General features: G+C 46.6%; 1 protein-coding gene across 2 annotated transcripts in view; it reads right to left on the reverse strand.

The window, feature by feature from the left end:
* Positions 1-5,705: 5,705 nt before the first annotated feature.
* The window catches only part of ACTR5 (actin related protein 5), a 17,764-nt gene continuing 129 nt past the window's right edge, over positions 5,706-23,340 (reverse strand). The window contains exons 1-11 of one of the 2 annotated variants that reach the window (XR_011729008.1): positions 23,053-23,340; positions 21,946-22,175; positions 20,956-21,125; positions 19,905-20,122; positions 19,417-19,599; positions 17,293-17,415; positions 16,646-16,785; positions 15,518-15,650; positions 14,026-14,840; positions 8,444-8,524; positions 5,706-6,145 (exon numbers count right to left, since the gene is read on the reverse strand). The exon at positions 23,053-23,340 is cut by the window's right edge and continues 129 nt beyond it. Coding sequence is in view for 1 of the 2 variants with exons in the window: in XM_071759547.1 (XP_071615648.1) it covers positions 14,595-14,840; positions 15,518-15,650; positions 16,646-16,785; positions 17,293-17,415; positions 19,417-19,599; positions 19,905-20,122; positions 20,956-21,125; positions 21,946-22,175; positions 23,053-23,340 (1,731 nt within the window). In the remaining variant the exon portion in view is untranslated. Of the gene's footprint in view, positions 6,146-8,443; positions 8,525-12,823; positions 14,841-15,517; positions 15,651-16,645; positions 16,786-17,292; positions 17,416-19,416; positions 19,600-19,904; positions 20,123-20,955; positions 21,126-21,945; positions 22,176-23,052 lie in introns of those variants that run through there. The other variant, XM_071759547.1, reaches the window with a different exon arrangement.

Below are 23,340 nucleotides of genomic sequence, written 5' to 3' on the forward strand. Positions count from 1 at the left end.
CCTCAGGGTTTTTGGGAAAGGTTATTCTGCAGCAGAAGGGAAGGAGGAATTAGTCATATTTAATCTGAGTACTCTTAATTTCTCAAAGGAATTATAATATTTTCATCCTAGCAAGAGAAATACAACTCTGCAAATTCTCTCTATTAGAGTTTAGGAAGAATCTGGGGCTGTGTCCCTGGCTGGCTTACAGCAGGCTGGAGCATGGACAAGGTGTTCCTGGGTTTGATAAGACACTTTGGGATCCCTGTTATTCCCAAGGGACACTCACAGCAGTTAAAAGAAGGATGTTTGGTCTGCCTTGTGCATCCAGGTTTGGCAGCTCAGGATAAAGGCTCTCAAAACAACAGCCACTGAAGCTTTCAGGTGGGGTGGATTAAACTCCCCACCTCTTCCTCAGAAGCTCCTACTCAGCATTTCAGATGCTAAATAACATACAAGACAAAAATGCTCTGGCTAAGCTTCTTTGGAAAGGTCTTAAATTTTCTTGGTGATGGTGTTTTAGAGGCATACAGGGGGGAGGTATCAGTGAAATCACCAGAAACACAGATTTATACCCAGCAAGTTTCACAACCAGGGTGAGTATTCTCAGTAAAAAAAAATATATATTTTCTTGGCTGTGCCTCGTTCCATGCTCCAGTAAATGATTGTGATTCCTATCCCTGACCATGAAGCAGTGCAAAAAAAAAAAAAAAAAAATAAAAAAAATCTAAACCTGAAATAAAGTAGGAAGAAGTCAGCCTTCCAAAAGCCATGAACTTTGGTGTAAGCTCCCATGGATATCAACAGGAGCCTTAAAACTGACAACTTAGAAATCCCAAATAATGCTCAGTCTTGAAATATCAGCTCTGCTGATAATTTGCCCTCTTCAAGGGGCAAATTTTTGCCTGTTGCTGTGTGTGGTAGGTTTTAAGTCCTCAGTCAGGTGTGTATCCATCTATACACATCCCCACAGACGGGAACAGCAATTTCAAGTTTAACTTTCTTTAAAAGCAAAACAAAACAAACAAACAAAAAACCCAAACAAACCCCCCCCACACACACAAAAAACCAACCAACCAAAAAAAAAAAAAAAAAAAAACAACCAAAAACCAGTCCCAATTTGCATCTCTCAGGAGTGTCCAGATCTTTGGAAGCCAGGCTGTGCCACGTGTCCCTTTTTGGTGGCATTGTGCCTGGACAAAGCCCTGGAAGGTGCCTGGCAGAGCCCAGCCCAAAGCTGGGAGCTGCTGCTCCCATGAAGAGTGAGGGCTGCAGGGCTGGGCTGTGTGAAGGTTAAAAGGTGTAGGGAGGAATACAGAAAGATCCTCTCCTGCTTCTTGTTCCTAATTCCAGCAGGCAGCTCCTGTTTCATTTCTTAAGGCAAGGACTGGAGTTAATGGGTTGCTATAAATTCCACATTACTGGAAAGCTGATGCTTTCACTGTCTCTGCTCAACATTGCCTTGTGTTTGGAAGGGAGGTGTTAGCACGGTTTCCTTTGGCTTTCCCACATCTATGGCCTGGGGGAGACCCAATGCAGAGATAACCAAGAGCTCTGGAAATAACCTGGGCCAGGCATGAGACCTGTCCCTGCCTGGAGGGACACAGCATCTGCAGCAAGCCCAGACACAGGTACACTGGAGGTGTCTACCTGGTCAGACCAGACTTTCCCTGAGTCATAACCTTATTTATCCCCCAACCATCCCTGCCAGGTGCTACAGGAAACCTCTGCTTGCTCTGAATTTAAAAATAACCAGGAGAGCTCGGGGTGCTCTGGCACTGCAGACACCAGAGCTCAGCCTCAGCTGACCCCTCAGGAGCTCAGCCAGCACCCTGCCCCCTCTTCTCTCAGGGAATCACCCACTTCCCATCCTGAAGCCCAGCCAGCTGATGCCTTCCAGGATGTGCCAAGGTGGCCCTCAACCTGTGGGTGTCATCAAACACACCCACGGTGGCAGAGCTCAGGGGAGATCAGCCCAGCATCCAGACCCCAGGGCAATAAATCACCTGAATGGTTCATTCGTGTCCTTACAGTGTCCCCCCCCTCCCCAAGCTTCCATGGAAGAGGACAGTCCCCTCCCCTCAGCACCTGTGCCAGGCTCCACAATCCCCAGCAGAACTGGCAGGACCATCAAGGAAAGGGCTCAGGTCACACCTGACTGAACTTGTTCAACCTGAATCCTCCATTTCAGCCCAAGCCTCCACATCCCCACACCACAAACAGATCCCTGACCTCCTTGCACCAAGCCTCTGAGAAACAGGTCCTGGTTCCATCAGTGCACCCAGCAGCACTGCCAAAGCTCTTGCAGCAGTGGGAGGAATTCTCTGTGGGGCCACCAGGCTGTTGTCCACACTGTGACAAGCAGGTCAAAACACAGCAGCTCTCCAACTACTTTTTCACCTCTCTCTTGTATTACCCTTAACCACCTCTTGTGCTCAGTGTGGCCAAGCCCAGCTGTGACAGAATTGTGGGAGGGTCTCTGGGGGTGAGGATCAACAACCTCAGGAGTGAGAGAAGCAAAGCATCACACAGCATTCTCCACGGTACATGTTCTTTTCAGCCAGATAAGAGTTGGGGAAACAGCTGCTCTGATGCTGGTGAAACACTTCTCTTCCCTTCTGCTCTTGGGAGATCTCTTCTGAGGAGCTACAGAAGGAACCACTGTTTGAGAGCCACGATTAAGCCTTAATTCAGGAGCTACAAGGACATTGGCTTAGATCCATCTGCAGCTTTCTTTTCTCTTGTTTTCTGTATGGAAACTGTATCTCCTATAAATAGTAAACCTCCTCCAAGCAAAGCAGTCAGACTGTGACCATTGCAGGGTTTCTGCAAGCAGCTCTGCTCAGCAGGAGACAGAGCCCAAAGACACCTTCCCAGCAAAAGCACCTTGAACCCCCTCATTTCAGCAGCCACCCATCCCCCAGAGTTCAGGCCAAGTAGAGATTTGAGCCTGGGGTTTCCCAGGATTAGAGCACTGTTGGGGAGCATCTGTGGGGGGGTGGCACTGGGACAGCCCAGTAGAGCAGGAAAAGCCACAAGTGACAAAAAGGAGCAAGCAGTACCTGTGTGGGATGAGGCAGCCTCCTTCCCACCTCTCCCAACAGCAGCAAAGGCAAATCCACAGACCAGAACTTCTGAAATTACAAATCTGAGACTAAAACCCCAGGGAGATAAAGTTGTGATTCCCAGCTGGACACCCCCACGCTAAGCTGAGCTCAGCTCCAGTCTACCCAGCACCAAGACCTCCCCCCAAAAAAAAAACCCAAGCACCCAGCACAGCTCCAGCTGGGCTGAATCACTTCTATTCCTCCAGGATTAGGCTTGTGCCCATCAAAGGAGCCAGGTAGAAGGGGGGGATGGTTCCTGCTGCCTTACTTAGTGGCAGGTGATTAGCAAGGTTACAGAGGTTATTATTTCATTCTTTCTTCCCTTTTCTGTGAAAAATTCAATTTGCCTTAAGGCAGCAGTGGGAGCTGATACCGACCTAATCCCTCAGCAGCCCAGAGCTGACCTGCTGCAAATTTCCAGCTCTCTCAAGAGCACAAAACCACATTCCTCTCCCTGACAATACAGTGGCCCCTGGATCCACTTTCCTTCCAGCCCTGCTCAGAGCCTGGGCTGCAAAACACCTTCAGTAATCGTGAATCAAAAGTCAGATCCGTGGGAGCCAGGAGGTGAAATGCTGCAATTTGCTTTGCTTGTTTGGCAAGCTCTGCAAAAGCATTTTTAAGTATTTTCTATATTTCTTTCTTTAAAGGCTTACAGGTATTATTTCTCCTCCCTTCTCTGCTAGGGTCTTAAATCCTTTCTGCTCAGCAAACATTAATTTTTCTTTTGTCCTGCTAGTGTTAAAATTTACACCTCAGTTCATTGCTCTTCCTCCCCTCCCAGCACACCTAATTGACCATTACTCCTAATAATTACTGCTAATATTGACAGCAGAGATCCCAGAGAGCTACTTAATGCCAAGGTCCTCAGGGAGTGACTACAAGCAAAACAAGCACTTATTTCTACTTCCAGCCCTGCAGAAACAGATAGCTTCAAGTACACACTCCTCCCTCTGCCTTCAGAAATTTAAGCAAATGATTTGAAGGTTGTGTTCCAGAGCACATGTTGTTCCAATGCCCTCTTGATGACCCCCTGCTCAGCTGTGTTCTCCTGAGGGTGAAACACAAGGGTAATGATGACTTTTTCCTCTGGAGAGGGGGATGTGTGGGTGTCAGCCACACAGAAGGAAAAAGCACAAATGCATTTATGATGCACCAAGAGTTGGGGACAGTGGCTCAGAGCTCAGAAGTGAACCAGCAAAGTGCAGACAAGGTGGTTGAACATCAGATCAGGGCATGGGTGATGCACATCCCAGCTGTGACACTCTGCTCCTGCTGAAGGCATCAGCACTGAATTTCCACCAGAAGATAAATGCTCCCAAGCTTGAGGAACTTTTCACAGTGGCATGGGGTGATAGGACAAGAGGGAATGGCTTTAAACTGGAAGAGAGGAGATTTAGATCAGACATCAGGAAGAAATTCTTTGCTGTGAGGGTGCTGAGCCCCTGGCCCAGGTTGCCCAGAGAAGCTGTGGCTGCCCCATCCCTGGCAGTGTTCCAGCCCAGGTTGGATGGGGCTTGGAGCAACCTGGGCTGGTGGGAGGTGTCCCTGCCCATGGCAGGGGTTGGGACTGGATGAGCTTTAAGGTCCCTTCCAGCCCAAACCATTCTGTGATGCTGTGATTCTGTGACTTGACAGCAGATGTGTCACACAGAAGATAAAGGGATGGGGCATCATTCTGGATCTGTGAATCCTGTGGGACACAAGGTACTGCAGGGACAGGCAGTGGTGGCAGTGGCATGAGTGGCTTCCCCAGGGGAAGGGTGGCTGCCATGGAGCAACTCCCAGGGGCTGTTCCAGCTCCAGATGTAAAGATGCACCAATGCACCTTCCCAGAGCATCCCTGGCTGAGCTGGCCATGGGGGTGGGCAGGGACCAGGAGGCAGCTGGAAACATCTCCATGTGCTCAGGATCCCCTGTCCCCAAAGCTTTGGCTGAGCTGGGGCAGCAGCCAGGAGCTGCTCTGGAAAGGATTCACCATGGGGCTGGGAGTGACCACAGGGACTTTTCTACTCTGCAGATTTTCCACCTCCCAAACTGGCCACAAAGTGTAGCTGAGAAATGGGAGAGAGCAGTGAAAAGTGTGGAGCCTGGGGAGTTCAGGCAATGAAAAGCTTTTCATTCTGGGTTTTCCATGGTGCTGGGGGGGAGGACTTATCCTCCCTTAGGATGTCCCTAAGTCATCCCTTAGGATGAGTCAGGAAAGCCCTCCCTGCTCCTCTGCCCATCTTTAGCCAGGGGAGGGGGATGCTGCAAGCATGAGATGAGGCTCCCTGGGATTCTCTCTGCACATCTTAACAAAAGCACTTTGCATTTTATAAACTGCTTTCATCTTATCCAACAACTTAAACGTCTGTCTCCAAAAGCTAAATTATTTACAAAGAAATCTTTCGATTTAGTTGAGAAAACTTTTCTCTGGAGAAATTATATCTTTATGTCTGGTAAGGAAGACATTAAACATGATTGTATTAATTATGATTCTTCGTTTAACAGAAAACTATAATCAAATTACTTGTATGTCTAAACAGTTGTGGCACCAGAATTCATAAAATACGACACTAAGGGCTTGCACTTGAGTTCCAAATGCTTAAATTACAGAAAAAAAAAATTATCCCACAATTTGAGTTACAACCTTTTTATTTTTAAGCAGAAACAGGAAGGAGCAAAACACTTTCAAAATGTACACACTTTTGCTTGAACTTCAAGAAAATCCTTAGGCTGTCTATGAAACAAAACAAGATTTTTTTTTTTTTTTGCCTAAATTTAAGCCTTCTTTCTAGAAGAAGGGGGAGTCTCACTGAGCATCTTCTGACAAATTTTTGCATGAAGCAAAAATACTCAGAGGACATGAAATCTGCAAAGGTGGAGCAGTGGAAAATATCCCTTCTGGCAGGGCTTGACTTGCTGTTTTTTACCAGCCTTGTGGGGACTTCTGGTGTTTGTAGACCCAAAGAAGTCAGACTCAGATTTGAGGATTAATTTCCTGAGCCAGAAAACCTTGGAGCATTTCAGGAAAAGGCTTCCTTCAATTCAGGAGCTGGAGCTGCTCACACACTCTTCTAGAAGGAAGGAAAATAGGAAATCATCAGTATAGCTGCTCAGAAGAAGACATGGGGGGAATGTCCTTCTGTGGGAAATACCAAATTACTATTTTGGGTTCAAAATCAGGACAGTAAGGTTAGGGGAGTAATATTTGTTGTTGTTTTCTTCTGCTTCTTGCAGCACAGGGAGGTACAGACATCAGCTCCACTTCCCACCCAGCTCAGTCCCTCAGCTGCCAGCCCAGGGTGCTGGAGAGTACTTGAAAGTTAAAGTTCTCCTTGAAAAGGTGACCATGTACTTAAACCTTCCCCATAAAACCTGGAGCTCGAGATAAAACCCCTCTTGATGAGCCCTGCTTTAATACCTGATAAAATCAATTGTTCGTGGCTGCTGGCTCCTGTAATTGAACTTCTGCTTGTAAAAACTGCCACACTCACTGAGTTTGCAATTAAAGACTCATTTCCAGCCTCTCCATAAGCTGCACAGTGCAGCCAGTGCTTAGAAATATTTCATATCCCAGCATGTAAAATAACAGAGTGGGTTGAAGGTGTATAACACACTATAAAGTGCATTTTGAGCTGGGTAAACACACTCAAGGGGTTTATGGCTCCTGGGGATTGTTGTCTTCATTGCCTGGGGAAGCTGTTGTGTTGGGGAAAACAGTATTTATTGGGACTTTTAAAATTAATTTAAGAGAACAGCCTCAGAGACAGTATAACTATGAATTACTTCCTCCATTTTTGCATCAGTATAAAAATTGTTTCTATTAAATTCTCAGACAACTGGATCTTGGCACTGAGGGGCAGAGAAAGCCTCCTGTGAGCAGGAACTATCCCCAAAAGTCTGGGTGGGTTTTCCAGTGCACTGGGAAGTCAAGCCCTCAGGAGCTGGGGAATCATCCCTTCCAGCCCCAGCTCATCCCTGATGAAAGGGGTGGGTAGAGTGGCTGCTGACAGGAGGTCTGAGCAAAGCTCCAGCAGATCAAGCATATTTGGGCACCTCTCAGCTCTTCCAGGCAGGAATCTACAGCCTGGACCCAGTGCAAGAGCTCTGGGACCTCCTAGTTCTTCTGTTCCCAGGAAAACATGATAAATCCCCATAAATGCCAGGTTCTCCTTTGCATTTTCTCCCCCCTCTGGCACTGCAGCACCACCAGAGCTCCAGGCAGTGTCTGCTGCTGACATGGGACACTGCCACCTCCAAGGAGGACAGATGCTGGGCCAAAGCTTGGGGACAGTGCAGAACAGCACAGCTCAGCCATCTTCCCCAGGTGATGGAGAGGCCCAGCACTGCAAGGTGCCACCATGGCAGGCCCCCAGCCCTTCTTCCTGGGCTGGACTTCCAGGCTCAACTCTTCCTGTTCCCAAGCCAGAGGACACTTCTGGGGCTGAATATCAAAGCCCTGCTGCAAACAATGTCAGCCCCAGTGCGTAAACAAAGCCTGCAGGGAGGTCACAGCAGTTCCCACAACAAGAAGTCTCCAGCAGTTAACAAAGGATAAAAGCAGAAAACCTGAGCCCCCAGCCCCCCAGTTCCTTCCATCTGCACCACCCTGCAGCAGGAGGGTGTCCAGCACTGGGGAAATCAAAGCTTTCCTCTCCATTGTCTCCTCAGCAGGCAGAGCAGCCCATGGCCCTCTGCCACCACTGAGCAGGATGACAGCAGCACAGGGCCATCCCATCAGAGGACCCGAGGTTCTTGCTGCTCTGCAGCTGCCCCGTGGAGCTGCAGCAAAGCTCCCTCCCTGCCCAGGACACAGAGCTGGGCTTGCTGGCCAGATGCTGTGTCCTGCCCCAGCCCTTCATCACTTGGGGCAACCACAGCAGCTTCACTGCAGGCCCAGCACATCCCAAAGATGGCACAGTGGGCACAGCCCAGTGTTGCTACCCCCAAATCCACATCCTTGCAGAGTTCTGTCATTTGGATTCCTTAACCCCTCCTTTCCACTCATGAGAGGGCACCAGTCCTGCCATGGGGATGGATCCTGTGTAAACCCAAATGTTCACGTGGCTCCATTGAATCATTAAGCTGAACTGACAACCTCCTCCCTGTTTCACACACAGATCACCACTGCTTATCCTTACACGCCTCCCTCACCATCTCCTGGAGGTCACCACCAGGACCAGGCTGGAGGAACCTTAGATCCAGTGCAGCTTTATGTTTATTAGAGGCAATTAATGACTCAGCCTAGAAGAAAACTATTTTAACTAAACAACCTTTATGCTGCCTTGTCTATATGGAGAGTTTGTCCATGTTGGGAGTGGTAAAACTTCATGTGCCAGCAGCTCAGGAGCTCTCCTGCTGTCCCTGCCTACCTTTGCAAGGATCCAAGTCTCCTCTGCTTCATCCCCAACATCAGGTGCTTGCTCCAACACCACCTCCATCAATGATAACATCTACAAGGTTCAAGCAAAAAAGTAATTACTGAACAAGTAACTGAAAGCTGTTTGCCATTACCAGCAAAAGCAAGGTTTGCCATGAGGGGACTACCTTTTGGGGGGATTTGGACTCTAAATGGGGCTTTTCATCAGAAATCCACTTAGTATTCCTCTAAAATTCCAGGAGGGTGAAATCCCCCACTCCTTCATCTCATTAAGGATGAAGGAATGCCAGGTATGTGGCAGGAATCTGGGGTGAGAGGAGGAGTGGGGTATATTTTAACCAAGCCCTGGTGTGGGGAAAAAAAAAAGGAGTGACCTAAAGATTAGGATATGAAATACATTTAAGTTTGGAGATGACAAGAAAAGCCCCAACCCTGCCACGTTCAGAGATCAGAGGCACTTTTGCTAGACAAGCTGTGCAAGGTGTCATGCAAGAAGCTCACTGATAGCTCAGCTCCAGCCCTAGGAGACAGCATCTGCCTTGGGACAGCCTCCTCCTGTGCATGGTGGAATCCCAGGGGCCTGGCACTGAGGATACACCTAAGAAAACAATTTGGGACCTTCTTAAAGCATCTTGTGCCTGGAGCACTGGCAGTGCATGAGCTGAGGGCTTTGGGATGAGCAGCTGGAATGCTGGAAGGCAGCTGGGGCTCAAGGTGAGGGGGGTGACAGAGGAGATGACTCCTGAGGAACCCATGTGTCCCAGGGGACTTCTTGTCACTCTACCAGCAGCTGAAGTTATTTTTAATATTGTATGGGAGAGCCCTGTGAAAGTCCCTGCTTGGCCTCAAAGCAGAGGAGGATCAGATGAAGGGGGCTGCTCCTTGGACATGGTTGGGCTGCTGTTCAAACGCAGAACCAAGCGTGAGGCAGCCCAGAGTTTCTTATTTATTATTAAGTCTCCTTTGAAGAGTGAGAACACCCTAAAGAACAACGTCTGGGGAAGACAACTGGTCTGGCTGAACAGGGAGACTTTGAAAGAAATGAGGGTAAAGAAAAGAGCCTACTGGTTATAGTTAGGTTGTGTAAAAAGAAAATTAGAGAGACAAATAACATTGGAATGGGCTGCCCAGGGAAGTGGTGGATTCTCTGTCCCTGGAGATATTTAAAAAGAGACTGGATGTGGCACTCAGTGCCATGGGCTGTAGAGCAAGGGTTGGACTTGATGATCTCAGAGGTCCCTTCCAACCCAGCCAATTCTATGATTCTAAGCCTCAGACCAGGCAGAGAGTTCCCAGCCTCCTGTGTTTCTAGGGGACAGTTTCCCTCTGGACATAGAGATGGAGCTTGGAGGATACCCCAGGAAGAGATGCAGAAACAGAGTGGTGGTTTAAAGAGGAGGAAAATCCCCTCCCAAGGGCACTCAAGGATGTGCCCATACACAGCAGAGCTTTTGGGGCTGCAGGTTGCCATCACCCCTCAAAACTTCTCCCACCCAGAGGTTCACCAGACACCACTGCAAAGCAGCCTTCCTGCTATCCAATCCTCCATGCTCCCAGATGGTTCTAACACCAGGAGCTTTCCAAAGGCCTCTCCCCTTTGGAATTCATTTGACACAGGCTATAATAAAGCCATGCTTTTTTATTGCATGTTGTAAAGTTCATTTGTCCAGATAGATCCAGCAAGAGCCATGCACTGAGCCTCCCTAGGAATGAGCATCCTCTTGATGTAAAAGCCTGACAAAGGATTCTGGAAATGCAGGAACTTGGATGCCTTCACAGAATCTCAGTGACAACATAAAAGATCCTTTCCTCAGCAGCACAGCACTTTTATTTCCCAATATATAAAGGGAGAAGCTGCTTCATACTTCACCTCCGTTCTCAACAAGAATAAAAAAAGTAAAAAAATACTGCCCTGTCTAAACCCAGGAATTTTAAGAGCATTAAAGCTCCTGACTGAGACTATAAACCCAGCTTGCTCCATATTCTAACTGAAAGTAGTCTACAGCAGTTGCTTAAGAACAAAAGTGTACCTGCATGGAGTGATCCTGACAGTACTGAGTGCTCCTTCCAGCTTCAGGCGAGGAGTGGTGGGAAGATCTTCCACTTGTCTTGCTGTGCATTCAGCTCAGATGGACCCATCATTCTCTATAGTTTTATTCCAGTTCCCACTTGATCCCTCCCAAACCCCTTCCCAGCCTTCCCACCACCCTAAAAGCACCAATGTGTGACTCTCTCTGCCAGCACCACCAGCAGGGTGACTTTGCTGTTACAGGTGCTGAGGCACAGAACAGAGCAAACAGATGGGGTTTGCTGGGAGTAAACAGACAGGAAAATAGATCCAGGTCTCCTGGCTCTCACCAGTGCTCTCATCATTGTCTCTGCTGCCTTAGGAAAGGGAAACCAAGGAAAAAAGAGAAAGAGAAGAGCCCTAAGGATGTAAAAAATTACAATACAATCAAAATAAATAAATAAATTGAAAACTGTGGCCACTCTAAGAGGTAGGGCCAGGCTCGTGTCATGAGAGGGGACAGAGGGTACGTGCCAACTACATACAGGAAACTGAGCATTAAAAAAGGGGAGCAAAAGGAGCCCAAAGAACTCTTGGCAAACCATGGCAGTGGTTTGAGCCATTTAAAACTGAGAAGTTTTGTCGAAGCTGATGCTCAGGGCCCAGCTCAGTATCTGCACAAAGCAGTGGGAGTGAGCAATGGGATCAGCACAGCTGCTCTGTGCCTGATGCACCGAACCGGGGTGGAAATCCCAGCAGATGACTCCAGGGATAATGTTAAATCCATCACAGCATTCTGCCCTCCCCTGCTCATCCCACACCAGCTTCAAAACTTCTGGTTTGCAACTGGCTGCTATGATGACAGCATTGCAGGCTGTCTCCAGGGGGATAATCCTTAATTTTAAGTGACAGCTCATGGGCATCTTCTCTTTCTTCTGAAATGCTGTCTTACACAGCACATTAAGTATTTTGGAGATTAATAACTGGAGCAAAGCCTTCTAAATCTTGGTGTCCTAGTGGAGATTTAGCAAAGAATGGTTAGTGTTTGAAGTTGCTGTGACACAGGAAACATAAGAAGCCTTGAAGACCAAAAGCAAGACTCATGTGCAGCTCAGTCAGCTATCTGGGACATTAAACATGTGATCTATGTTTAGTCTCCAGGGCTTCTCTCTGACGTGGTGTTTCCACCCAGAGCAGGTCTTAGGGACCCTGCAAGAGGTGGAACCCAGTTTGAGCCCTCTTTTAGATTAAATAGACCAAGCTCACCACGCCTGGTAAATTGCAACTTCTACTTTTGTATTCTTTGACCTGAATTAGGTGATAACCCAATTATATAACAAGGTTACAGAATGCTTTGAACTTGATAATACTGAACACCAAATGGGAGCCACTTGACCATCTCTGAGCTGGCAATTACACTTTATCAGCTTCCAGGTCCCCCACCAGGATAAAGACACTGCAGACTTTGAAGCTGCTTGCACCAGCAGCTCACTCCACAGCAGCCCTGTGATCACTTGGCCAAGGGCCTCACAGCATCAGTTCCAATTTTCTGTCTACAGAATTATTACAGAATTATGGGTTGATTTTTTTTTCAGTAAAGTTCTCTCGTTATAACAATTGCTCCTCACACAACCAGAAAGCTCACTAAAAAGGAGCCAAGCAGAGAGCCCCTTGCTCTCTCAGGTGGCTTAAGAAAATGAACAGAAGGAACAGTCCAAGTGCCTTCTGGGCTTGGTGAGCCCTGTGCCAATTATATGGAAAACCCCTCAATTCTGCACATGGGTAAGAGAACACCTTGCCACAAGCATCACAACAGTGAAGCTCCACCAGGACTCCAACCACCACTGCTGTCAAAACCAATGCTGCTGAGTCCTCCTGCCCTCAGCACCACCACCCCTTCCATTTGTCTCCTGCCAGCACCAATGCTCAGAGAGCACCAGAGCAAATCTGATCAGGGAACTGAACTCCAGTGAGTAAAATTAATCTCATTTTGCAACCTTGATGGTTTTCATGGTGCTGCTCCAAGCAACTGAATGCCCACCAGCACATAAATACCTTTGACAGTGATCACATTGTCCAAGTTCATTAGTTACTGCAGCTATTGTGGGGACAGAGTAACAAATTAACAGCTAATATTGAGGAGATTATAAAATGATGCTTCCTTGGAGCTGTTTAAGCAGTGGATCTGACATCTCTGTCCATAACTACACAGCTCTGCTTTAAATTAATGCAAGTGAAGTGGTTGGCACAATCTGGCCAAACATTTAAAAGCAATATAACCAACAATGCAGTACACAGACACCCTTTAGGCCTTCACTCTGGAACACTTTTTATGCACAGCGTCCTCTTATTCAGCAGCCAACACCAAGTATCACAACAGATTTCTGTATTTTAAGTCCCCACTCTGCCACAACAGCTGAAAATGTGTCAGGAAGGGGTCAAACATAAATGGGACTTCATCATACTCTGTTCCAGGTCACTGACATGACCCGGGATCAGGAAAGACATCTGGCTGGGGTGTAGCTTTGCCACGTTTCAGCACAGCACGTTTTTCCACATTTTTTACCACCCATTAAATTCCTCTGATGGTCCTGAAAATGACTATGCCTCCAGGCAGCTAGGGATAGAATCAACAGTCTGAACTTGTGGTTACCTGAAGGCAGCAAAATCCCTTCTCCTCCTCCTCCCCTGCCCAACAGCCCACTAGGACCAGCCCAAAGGTGCAGCAAGACCTGCTGACCAGGGTTGGGTGCTGCAGGAACCATGCAGAACCCCCAGGCTGGCTGAAGAATACCTGACTGCAGGATCCCCTGTGCTCAGGAGAGACCTCTGAGAGAGCAGATTTTTCTTTTTTAACATCACAGATCTGGGCAGCACTCTTCAAATCCAAAAATGTGTGTATCACATCCTGTGGCAACAAACTTCAGCAAGCATCTAGCAAGCACCTTATGCCCTTTGTTTTCAATCAGCCAGGAAATGACTTAACCTTGATGCTCTGTGGCCACTGGGACAGTAAATCATCACCTGGTCACCTTCTTTATACCTCTTATGGTCTGGATATTTTTTTAGTCTGGATTTTTTTTTCAGTCTTACCTTTCCCAGTCTAACTGTTCACAGTTCTTGCCAAACCCAGAGAGGTGCTTTGGTTTCAGTTCAGCATTGAATATTATTTTTTGGGGAAGGCAACAGCAAGTTGTTCAGTGCAAGAACTGAATTCCCAGTCAAATTTAAGCTATGTGCAGCAGGACAGGGGCCTGGCTGCAAATCTGCATTTTTTAGCAAGGCACAAGCAATCAGGTACATCCTTATTGCTGTACTCTTCAAAGAGGTCAAATTACTAAAACATGCAAGGCAGTGGTAAAGCAAAAAAAGTTTGTTTTCTTGCTAGAACAACTTTTAATAAGGAAGTCCCACCAGTCAAGAGCCAACACTCTTTAAAACCCTTTAGGACTGCACAAGAACTGACAGTCCTGGCCTGAGCTGTCTTTACAGCTGCACAGTGCTTTGTTTGGTCAGTTTCAAGCAAGACATCAATATCACTGAATGGAAACGAAGTCAAAAGGTACCTGAAATCCCACTGCGGTTTAGCAGAAAGTGTGCAGCAGGAAGGAAATCCAAGGAGAGGTGAGGCCTCAGGAGGAAAGGCACAGCTCAGCCCCAGTGGCCTCCAGCGGCAGGACATGCCATGCCCAACGTGTCCTGACACTCGATTGCTGCAAGGAGCCAGGGGGACACCTGCTGGACTGACTGGCTTGATGCAAGGCAGGAAAACCCCTATAAAACCTGTACATTCAAATTAAATTTTAAAGAGCTGGAAAACTACACTTTCAACCCCCCCCTGAGCCTTGCTAGGGCAGTTTACAAGGCAGTATTTTTCCCTGGAATGCACTTCTGCCGTGTTCCTCCTTGCTGAGGCACACTCTGGTGCAGTGCACGAGCAGCTCCAAGCCTTGCAAGTGCTACCAGCACCCCAGCAGGATTTGTCCTCCTCCTCTTCCTCCTCCTCCCAGGGATTGGATGAGATGCTCAGTGCTCTGAGCAGGCAGCAAGGTGAGGCTGTGCCTGTGTCCCACACACAGCTCCTGATCCAAGCTCTGTACTGTTCCCTCCCTGCAGGGCTGGGCCCCTGGAGGTGCTATGGCTGCTCACAAGGATTGCCTTGTGCCCTGCCAGGTGCCACTGCCTCTGCTGTCCTTGGAGGCTGCTTTGGGAGGCGAATGGGGACATAGACATTTGAAGCACAGTGTTCCTTGAGGTATTCTCCCCCTTTTTCTTCATAGTCTTTCCTGGTTATCCAACCTTCCTCACGGGTCATGTGCTCGACTGCCCAATCTCTAGCCCCGTACCAGGCATCTAAAACAGGGCTGGAAGCAAGGTGAACCTGGATGGAAGGAAAACAAAATAGGGTCAGTTTGAGACAGGAGAAAAAAGCCCTTTCCCCCCTAACTACAGTATTTATGGCACAACCACTGAATTTCAGAAGTCTGAGCTGATTATTCAGAGCCTCTGGGGAGGGGTAATGTTAGGAATGGGTTGGAAGTGTGTTTTCACCTCAAGATCAATTCTCCAGGAGCCTGCTCTGCTTCTACAGGTTGAGAACACACATGGATGTAACAAATTCACAACCAGCAGCCCTCAGAGCTGGAAGCCAATGCTGCAAGAGTTGATGGTACTGCCAAACAAGCACCAAGTGCTCCAACAAAACTTTCTGCCTGCTTAAAGTAGCAGGCAGGATACTGCAGGCTAAGAACTCACTGTATGTGAGGAAGGACCACAGGTACTCTCTCCACTGGTGTAGCCTCAACTTCCATTTACTTTATTCCTATTACTGTAGTCTGACTGCTACAGATCAGCTATGGGCCTGCTGGGGTGGACACCTCCCAAATCCCAAGTGAGATATCTGTGAAGTGACAGACATCTGACAGGACCACACTACAGAGTGCATGCTAATGGAAAGAAGGAAGCTCCCCATTCCCATGCTCTGTACATCTCTCAGCCCCAATCACTTCTGAACACAGATAAACAGGCTGTTAATAACCATCATGCCAACACATGTACCTGAAAAGATGACTGGAATGGCCTCATTTCAAGGAGTTCCTTCTGCACCCTGGCTTTCAGTCCAGGGTACATTGTATTTCCACCAGTGAGAAACACGTTCTGGACAAGAGTAGCTTGTTGCTCCTTTGGATACCTACAGGGAACAAAAATAACTTCAGTCTTTCTCAAGGACATCTCTCCTGTGAAATGAACAGCCACAGGGAATGCTGATACCTTGTATTCAAGATTCACTTTAAGAAACTTCCTTTATTTCCCTAGCATGAAAACCCAGGTCCATTTGGTTTCTGGAAATCCAGGGGAATTTTTTCCAGGTAGAAGAAAATCCTTAAAGCACTTTGTGCCCTGTAGCCTGTCAATCAACAGGTCAGTAGAGCTGGAATTTTTACATTCAGAAAATGCCATCTTCTATGTCCATACTGTTCAGGGGTAACATTTTGCTAGTGCTGAGCTGTCTGGGAATAGCTGCCCAGCAAGCAAGCCTGCACCACAGCTTAAAAATGTCAGCCCTGATTTTGGTCTCACAAAGACAGAGCTGTCAGCCTCTTGTTTCAAAGCTTTTTTCAAGGGTTTGTTGTTTCCCTCTTGAACAAGTTGGATGAGGGGGCTCCAAAGCAGGCTGTGTGCAAGACAACCCACTGGGGTGCAGGAAAAACAGATTTTGTATCATTAATAAGTAAATAAAACCAACTTGCTCTGGCAGGGGGGGTTGGACTAGATGATCTTTCAAGGTCCCTTCCAACCCTTATGATTCTATGATTCTATAATTTATTTCACCCTTATCACATCCTTTTTTATTCTTATTTTTCATGTACATTTTAAAATGGACCCAATATTCAGTAGTACCTGTATGCTAAATCATCTACATACAAATAAACATATGAGAGAGGTGGGCTCAAAAATTTTTTACTGATGGTTTAATCAATCAAAAAGTTTGGAGAGACCATTGACTGAAGACAGGCAGAGTTACACATGATTTTCAGAACAGGAAGACATGTCTAACCTGCAGAGCTCAACTCCACCAGAAAAAACTATTCAAATACTACTGTTAAGTAACCAGAATTGCAAAAGCTGACACCAAAACAAGACTCATTTGCTTGAAGTAAATGCCAAGCAGTTTTGTAAACTCACCTCTCAAGGACATATTGCATAGTTTCTGCTATACCAGCCTGGTCTTCTCCTATCAAGGAGGGCTGGAAGATAATCTCTGGAGCTCTGATTCTTTCAGTGCCAAGAAAAAGCTGGTGGTACTCTGCCAGGTTAAACACAGGCTGAAAAATATAGAAAAGCAGCAGAAAATAATGTTAAAGATAGTAGTATTCTAGAATAAGCAGAGTTTCCAAACAATTCTGAATAAAAAACAGATGGTAATACTCTCACAGCAAAGGGGCCATGCTGTGAAAATTTAAAATGGGCCAAGAAACCAGACTTTTCCTACACTTTGTTCTGTCTGGTGCCACCCAGTCCTAATGCTCAAGCTCCCAGGTTGAAAGCTGTGTCCACTGGGGCCTGGGTTATGGATCACACACAAAACCACTTGAGCAGGATGTTTTCTTCCCCCTAATAACATGGCACTGCCTGCAGGGTGAGCCAGTGGGTACATTCCTGTTCTAAACCACCAACTAAAATTCTCCTCTCTTCATGTCCAGTTCAGATAATTTAAGCATCTCTTCCAAGAGCAGGCAAACAATGTTTGCATTTGGAGAAATGTTAGCAGACTGCCTGGACAGCCAGGAAACAGCAACCTCTGGTGTGAGATGTAGAGACAGAAATCAAACCTGCACTGCAGCAACAGGCTTCTCAACTTCAGGCTGTTCTTCAGCAAATAAAGGTTCAAACTCATTAATACTTTCCACATCCTCCAGGGACTGTTCACTGCCCAATGGTTCCAAGTCAGGAGTCTGGGAACAGAGAAGGTATAAACAGGTAGGTTAGCCCAGGTGTGCTTGGCACATCTATGACTTCAATTCTGGTGATAGATTTGTAAAATTCACCCCCTGTGTCCTCAAATCTCAACTCTTGAACGTGACCGAAACCAAACCTGATGATCCCCAGCACTAATGACAGAAATAAAAATGGTGAACAACCCAGAAAGCAGAAGTTAAGACAGAAATCCAGTCAAAGCATAAAAATCAAACACTTGAAATAAATTTATTGCCATGGCAGCTCAGAAATTCAAGGCCTCAGTCAACAGACTGACTGCCAGAATCCTAGCCAGCCGTGTCCTAAATATAACAACACACTAAAATGTATTAAAACAGCTTTTTAAATGGGTGAAAACTTGGTGCACTCCCAGCACCTCTAATTGCTCTGTAATTACCATGAAATTCCTTGCCTTGCTTTTATGGAGCTGGAAAACAAATATTTGCTGGCTACAAAGCCACCACACATTTTTTGACAGTTTCAACCACCCAAGTGTTTGCACACAGGATGTACCAAAAGCCTTTGTATTTTACACAGATGTGAAGGTTCTCCCAAAGCTCCTTCCCAGCAAAAGGCATGGCAGCACTACCCATAGATCTTTAATTATAGCCTTATTATTAAAATGTTACCTTTGGGATTTTGTTGCTATAGATTTGTGGTTTTGTTAGTTTAAACCTGAAACATTTGTTGCAGTGTTTGGGAAGCAATATCCCAAAACATTTGTAAGTAGGTAGCTTGGTACAGCAAGCAAAGAGTCACCTTATCTCCAACACTTACACTGTCTTAAATTCCTTTCTTTTTGTGGCTTAAAGAAGGCCACAAACTGGCAACAGAAAGATAAATAGAACTCAGCTGAAGACTTGGCACAGACTCTAGGACATCATCAGCTTTTAACCTCCTTCCCAGGGACACAGGTATTTTATCTGTCTTCACAAATGGATTATAGGTGTTCTCACAAAGCACAGAGAAAAAAAAAAACAAAAACCAAAACCAAAACCAACCAAACAAAAAACAACAACAAACCACCATCCCCCCCAAAAAAAAAAAAAAAAAAAAGGCTTTCAGATTCCTTCCAAAGTCTGAGTAGTCTGAGACTACACCTAGTAAAGGAGCTGGATCCAATGGACATCTCAGAACTTCAGCACAACCACTGGGCAAAACTACAGGAAGCTGAGTGTTTCAGTTCTCTTTTTCTACACCAATTGCTTCTGAAAGAAGGCAGAAAGATACTTTACCAAAATGGTAAATCTATCATCTACCTCAACTTTGCTCAAACACAGTCATCCATGTAAGACACAAGAACTCCTACATCTGGTACCACTCTCCTCTATGCTTCCATTTTCTGTTTTGTTTTTTCCTCTATCTTTTCTTGAGCAAAGACTGATGTAGCTAAAAAAGCTCTGCTTTGGGTCTTATTTCACTTATTTCACAAAACCCAATGCAAAAGCAGAGCTGGAGGTTGGTTTCCTTATGCTAGTTCCTACATTTATAAGCTCTAAGCAAGTAGCATGTTTACAACCTCTAACCTTGAGTAAGGACAGTGGTTGGCTATGCTGCCAGGAGTAAGTTACAAGGTGAAGCAGTAGCATCTTCTCTGACTCCCCAAGGCTATTTTTGCTTCTGTTGGACTTCTTAAAGGTGTGCAAGAAATTTTAAAGGAAATTTAATTTCATGGAAGTGTATAGTTCAGGAAACGTTGAGATGATGCTTAGATCCATATGGAATAAAACTGTATGTCCCAGAGCACCTTGTGCAGAACAGCACAAGGGTTGCTGTTTTCAGGCATAAAAACAGAAATTTCACCTTCTGCAACCACATAGGAAAGGTAGAAGAAAGAGAAGCAGTTGCCAAATTAACAGTGAGTTGCAGTGTGTTAAAAGAAAAGCTTAGTTCAACAATAAAAGTCTGAAGGGGCACATTTTCAAACATAAATCAATTCTCTTAGATACAAGAAGATTAACTTGGTGAAAACATTGTACCTCTGGCTTGCTGTCCACAACATCTACTTCAATACTGACTTCTGCTTGTAGGATTTTCTGCTTTGTTTGTTCTACAGACAGACTCAACTTGTTGATGTAAGACTGAAGTTCTTCTGCAGAGTCCATGTTCAGCTCCACCAAAGCTTTATGGAACTGATCCATTTGACCATCTTCTAAAAGTTCCTACAGACAGATCAGAGTTAGCTGTGATGAACAATACAAGGTAATCAACTGTCACCTGTGCAGACACTTTGCCTCCAGTACTAGATGTGAGGATCTGCATGGTTTGACACCATTCAAAGTATTTCAGAGCCTGGAAGCACCCTCTGCATCAATGATCCCCTCTTATGTTGCAAGCAACCTCGAAAAGGTGCTCTCAGAAAACAGCCAGGGCATAGCATCTTTACATCCATTCAGGGCCTGATAAAGCTCTGAGGGCAGCCTGCCCTCCTCCTAGAAAGTGAAAGAGAAACCCCAGGAGTGTTCACCTGCACATAGAGCAGCCTGTCCAGCCTCTCCTGGTCAAGCTGCAGCTTCTCTTCCCGACGCCGCGCATTGAGCTCCTGGAGCCGCCTCAGCTGCTGCTGCCTCCTCTCCTGCTTCTCCTCTGATGTCAGAGTGCTTCCCAGCAGCTTGTTAGAGAAGGGCAGCTGCATCTTGTGCATGTTGTCCTCATAGTACTCTGGGGACCTCCACTTCTGTAGCTCTGAACATTTTTGAAAGCAAAAGAACTATTTAGCCAGGCTGGAAGCAATGGTTTGGGTGCTGCGCAGACTCCACGCGACGTTCAGACTTGGAAGAAAGGGGACACCAAAGGTTGAGCCCAGAATTCTGTCCCCTCTTGGCAGCTGCCTCCATCTTTAGCCACCCCCTCAGAGCAGTCACAGCCTCAAAGCACATGGTTCCTGGTGCTCTGATCTCCAGCATGCAGGAAACACACAGTACTAAGAACTGGGAAGTCCATACTAATGTCTCTTCTCTCTTCCCCAGGCAGGGGAGAGTTCTGAGACATCCCTAAGGGCTCCTATAGGCTCTTTCTTAAGCCAGAAATTGAAGAAAACACTTTTCTTTGGTCACTATTGAAGATGAAATTTACCCTGGACATTCTAATACTTCTTTAGTTCACTAAATGTTATGAGAAGTGTCCACTGCAACTTTAGAAAACTTAAAGCAGATAAGAAGCAAGGGCAGATGCAGAAATCACCTTAACCAATTAAATGTTTTGTTAGTAGTGTAAAGTAACCAATAAAATAAACTCATTTTAATTGTTTTCCTCTGAAACGATCCCTATTTTTTTTCACTGAACACAGAGTATTTTTTTTATGAATCTGTGTTTCTATCTTAATGTTAAATCCAAACTGTTGCCAAGCATTTCCCACGAGGCAGATGAGAAAGAGCACCAGAAACCCAGCTACCGAGAAAGCAAAACAGCAACCCATTTTTTTTCCCCCTCCTAGAATCCCAGCCAACTTGTGAACGAGAGAAGACAAAACTACCTCTGGGTGAACACAACCCAGTGGCCATCAGAGCTGGTTTTACCTTCTATGTAGTCCTCTGCAATGTAGCTGTGCTCATGCAGAATTTCCTCCATGCGACTGAGAGTGATGGCAGCGAAGTGTCCCGGGTACTTGAGCTGCAGGAGGCGCTGGAGATACACGGCTGCCTGGCACCCTCCCAGGTTTATCCGTTTGCAGTTTTTAGCATCCAGCCTGAAAACACAAAGAGAAAACAGCTGAGACTGGGGAAATCCACAAGTTCAGCCCAAACCAGACTTCCTACTCGCCTCTCTGTTATTTAATTTCTGATCTGAGATGAATATTCACAGGTAAATTATTTGTCTCTGTCAGCAGAGAATCTGACACACCTGCTTGTCTCAGACAGAAAGCATCATCATAAACTTTGATCATTGTAGATACCTTCTGAAAGGCTCAGTTCCAATTAGAAAAAAAAAATTAAACAGTTTTAGCTACAACAAGGAAGTGTTCTACTTTAAGAAGGTAAATGGTGGCTAAAAGTATCTCCTTTAACCTTTGCAACGTTTCACAGTTGGCCAGGTGTGACCCTCAAAAATTAGAAGCATCTACCAGATAAAATACAGTAAGGGATTAAAAAAAAAAAGCCAAAAACCCAGAGTAGAGCAGTATAACAGCATAATCAGAATGACAAAAGTCTGAAGAACTGCAAAAACCCCACAGAGCACTTTGCTTTGTACCAAAGCTGCTTAAAAACCTAACGTGTGTTTATGAATTCCTGATCTCACTTGGGGAGATCCCCTTCTACTTTTGAAAGTACTGATCTACTCAGGAGTAGTAACTAAAACCACCACCTGCTCATGGGCAGCACTGCTGCTCCAATTCAAAATTCAATTGGACTCAGCAAAATCTGCAGGTTTACTTTTAACCTGTCAGTATAAACTGAGTAAGAGGAACTGGAATACTGAATGCTGGAGGAATTCCAGTGTTTGCATCACTGGAAAGTCAATGCCTGACAAAGAGAGGCTGCAAGGTGCTTAACACACCCAGAACTCACCTGCCCTCTAAGACTGGCAAAATGTGTGTACACTGATAGCCTGAAGATATGACCAAACCACTGCAAGGCCAGCTCTGCCTTCTGTTGTGGTAAAAACTGTACAAGCTATCAACACCATAGGACACTTTAGGCACTTGGTAACATTCAAAGAGGAGCTCAGACATCATTTGTCTTGAATACAGAGGATTGCACACAGCTTCTGTCAAAACAATTGGATGATCAACACAACCCTGTAAGAGATATGAGAGAAAAGAAAAACAACAAAGGTGTAAGGGCAAATAAAGGGATACTTATCCTTGCTGATTCTTTTTTTAACAACAGCAAGAACTCCTCCAAAACAGCCATGTGAAAACACTGTGCAGGATACTAACTGTGTAAGTTAAACTACACCTGGTGCTTAAGAGGGTAAAAAAAAAGTCTTGTCTACAGCAGGGCTCCCAGTGTTGAGCCACCCAAAGAATAAGCTCCTAAGGATGGTGGAGAACTCATTTTTAAAAGCTTGCACAAATTATTTTAAAAAGTAAGTAACAAAAACCCATGCAATGAGGAGGTGAAGTGTGAGAGAAATCTGGTGGAAGTTCAGTTCACCACCTGGTAAAGCTTTCAAACTGGTGGTTGTCCCACAGGCAAAAGGCTTCAAGGTCTGAGAAGCAACTCTGAGCCCAGCTGGGAGACCACCCCAGGCAGTCCCTGATCACTGCTAATGAGCGTTTGTACTGAGCAAACCCAGTGATGCTCCAAGATCTCAAAAACTGATCCTGGAGGCTGCTTCCCAGCCAGCCTGACTGCAGTCCAAACCCCTCACCCTGCAGCCGTATCCTCCTTTTCATTCCAGCACCAAACCCTCCCGAAACCAGGAGAACAGCGAGGCCTAAAGCCGCCCCTGGGATCCCCCGGGTCACCCCAGCAGCTCCTCAGGGACCTGCACGGAGGGGACAACACAACGTCCCCCGACAACCTGAGGGATGCTGGACCCCCCTGACCCCCCCACCCACCCCGGCACAACATCTCCCAGCACCCAATCCCCCTCAGGGTCGGGCCCGCTCTCACGGGCGGCTCCGGGACCGGGACCAGGCCTCCCCCTCCCTCCCTCCCGCCCGCCCCAACCTGGGAGCTGACGCCGAGGCGCTGGAAGACGTGGTCGAGGAGCAGCTCCTGGAGCTCCAGCTGGACCGGGACGTTGCGGTCGAAGGGCGAGCGGAGCAGCCAGCGCAGGGGTTCGGGGCTGCCCAGGTCGTTCCCCACCTGAGTCTCGGTCCCGGCCCCGCCGCGGGCCCCGCGGCTGCGCGCTGCCAGAGAGCGGAACCGCAGCAGCGGCTCGGCGGGGACGGAAGGGTCCGGGGAAGCCCAGCCCGCCCGGGTCTGGAAGGAGCCGTTATCGATCACCAGCGGTAC

The sequence above is a fragment of the Heliangelus exortis genome, chromosome 16, assembly GCF_036169615.1.
Source record: "Heliangelus exortis chromosome 16, bHelExo1.hap1, whole genome shotgun sequence".
Classification (NCBI taxonomy): Eukaryota; Metazoa; Chordata; class Aves; order Apodiformes; family Trochilidae; genus Heliangelus; species Heliangelus exortis.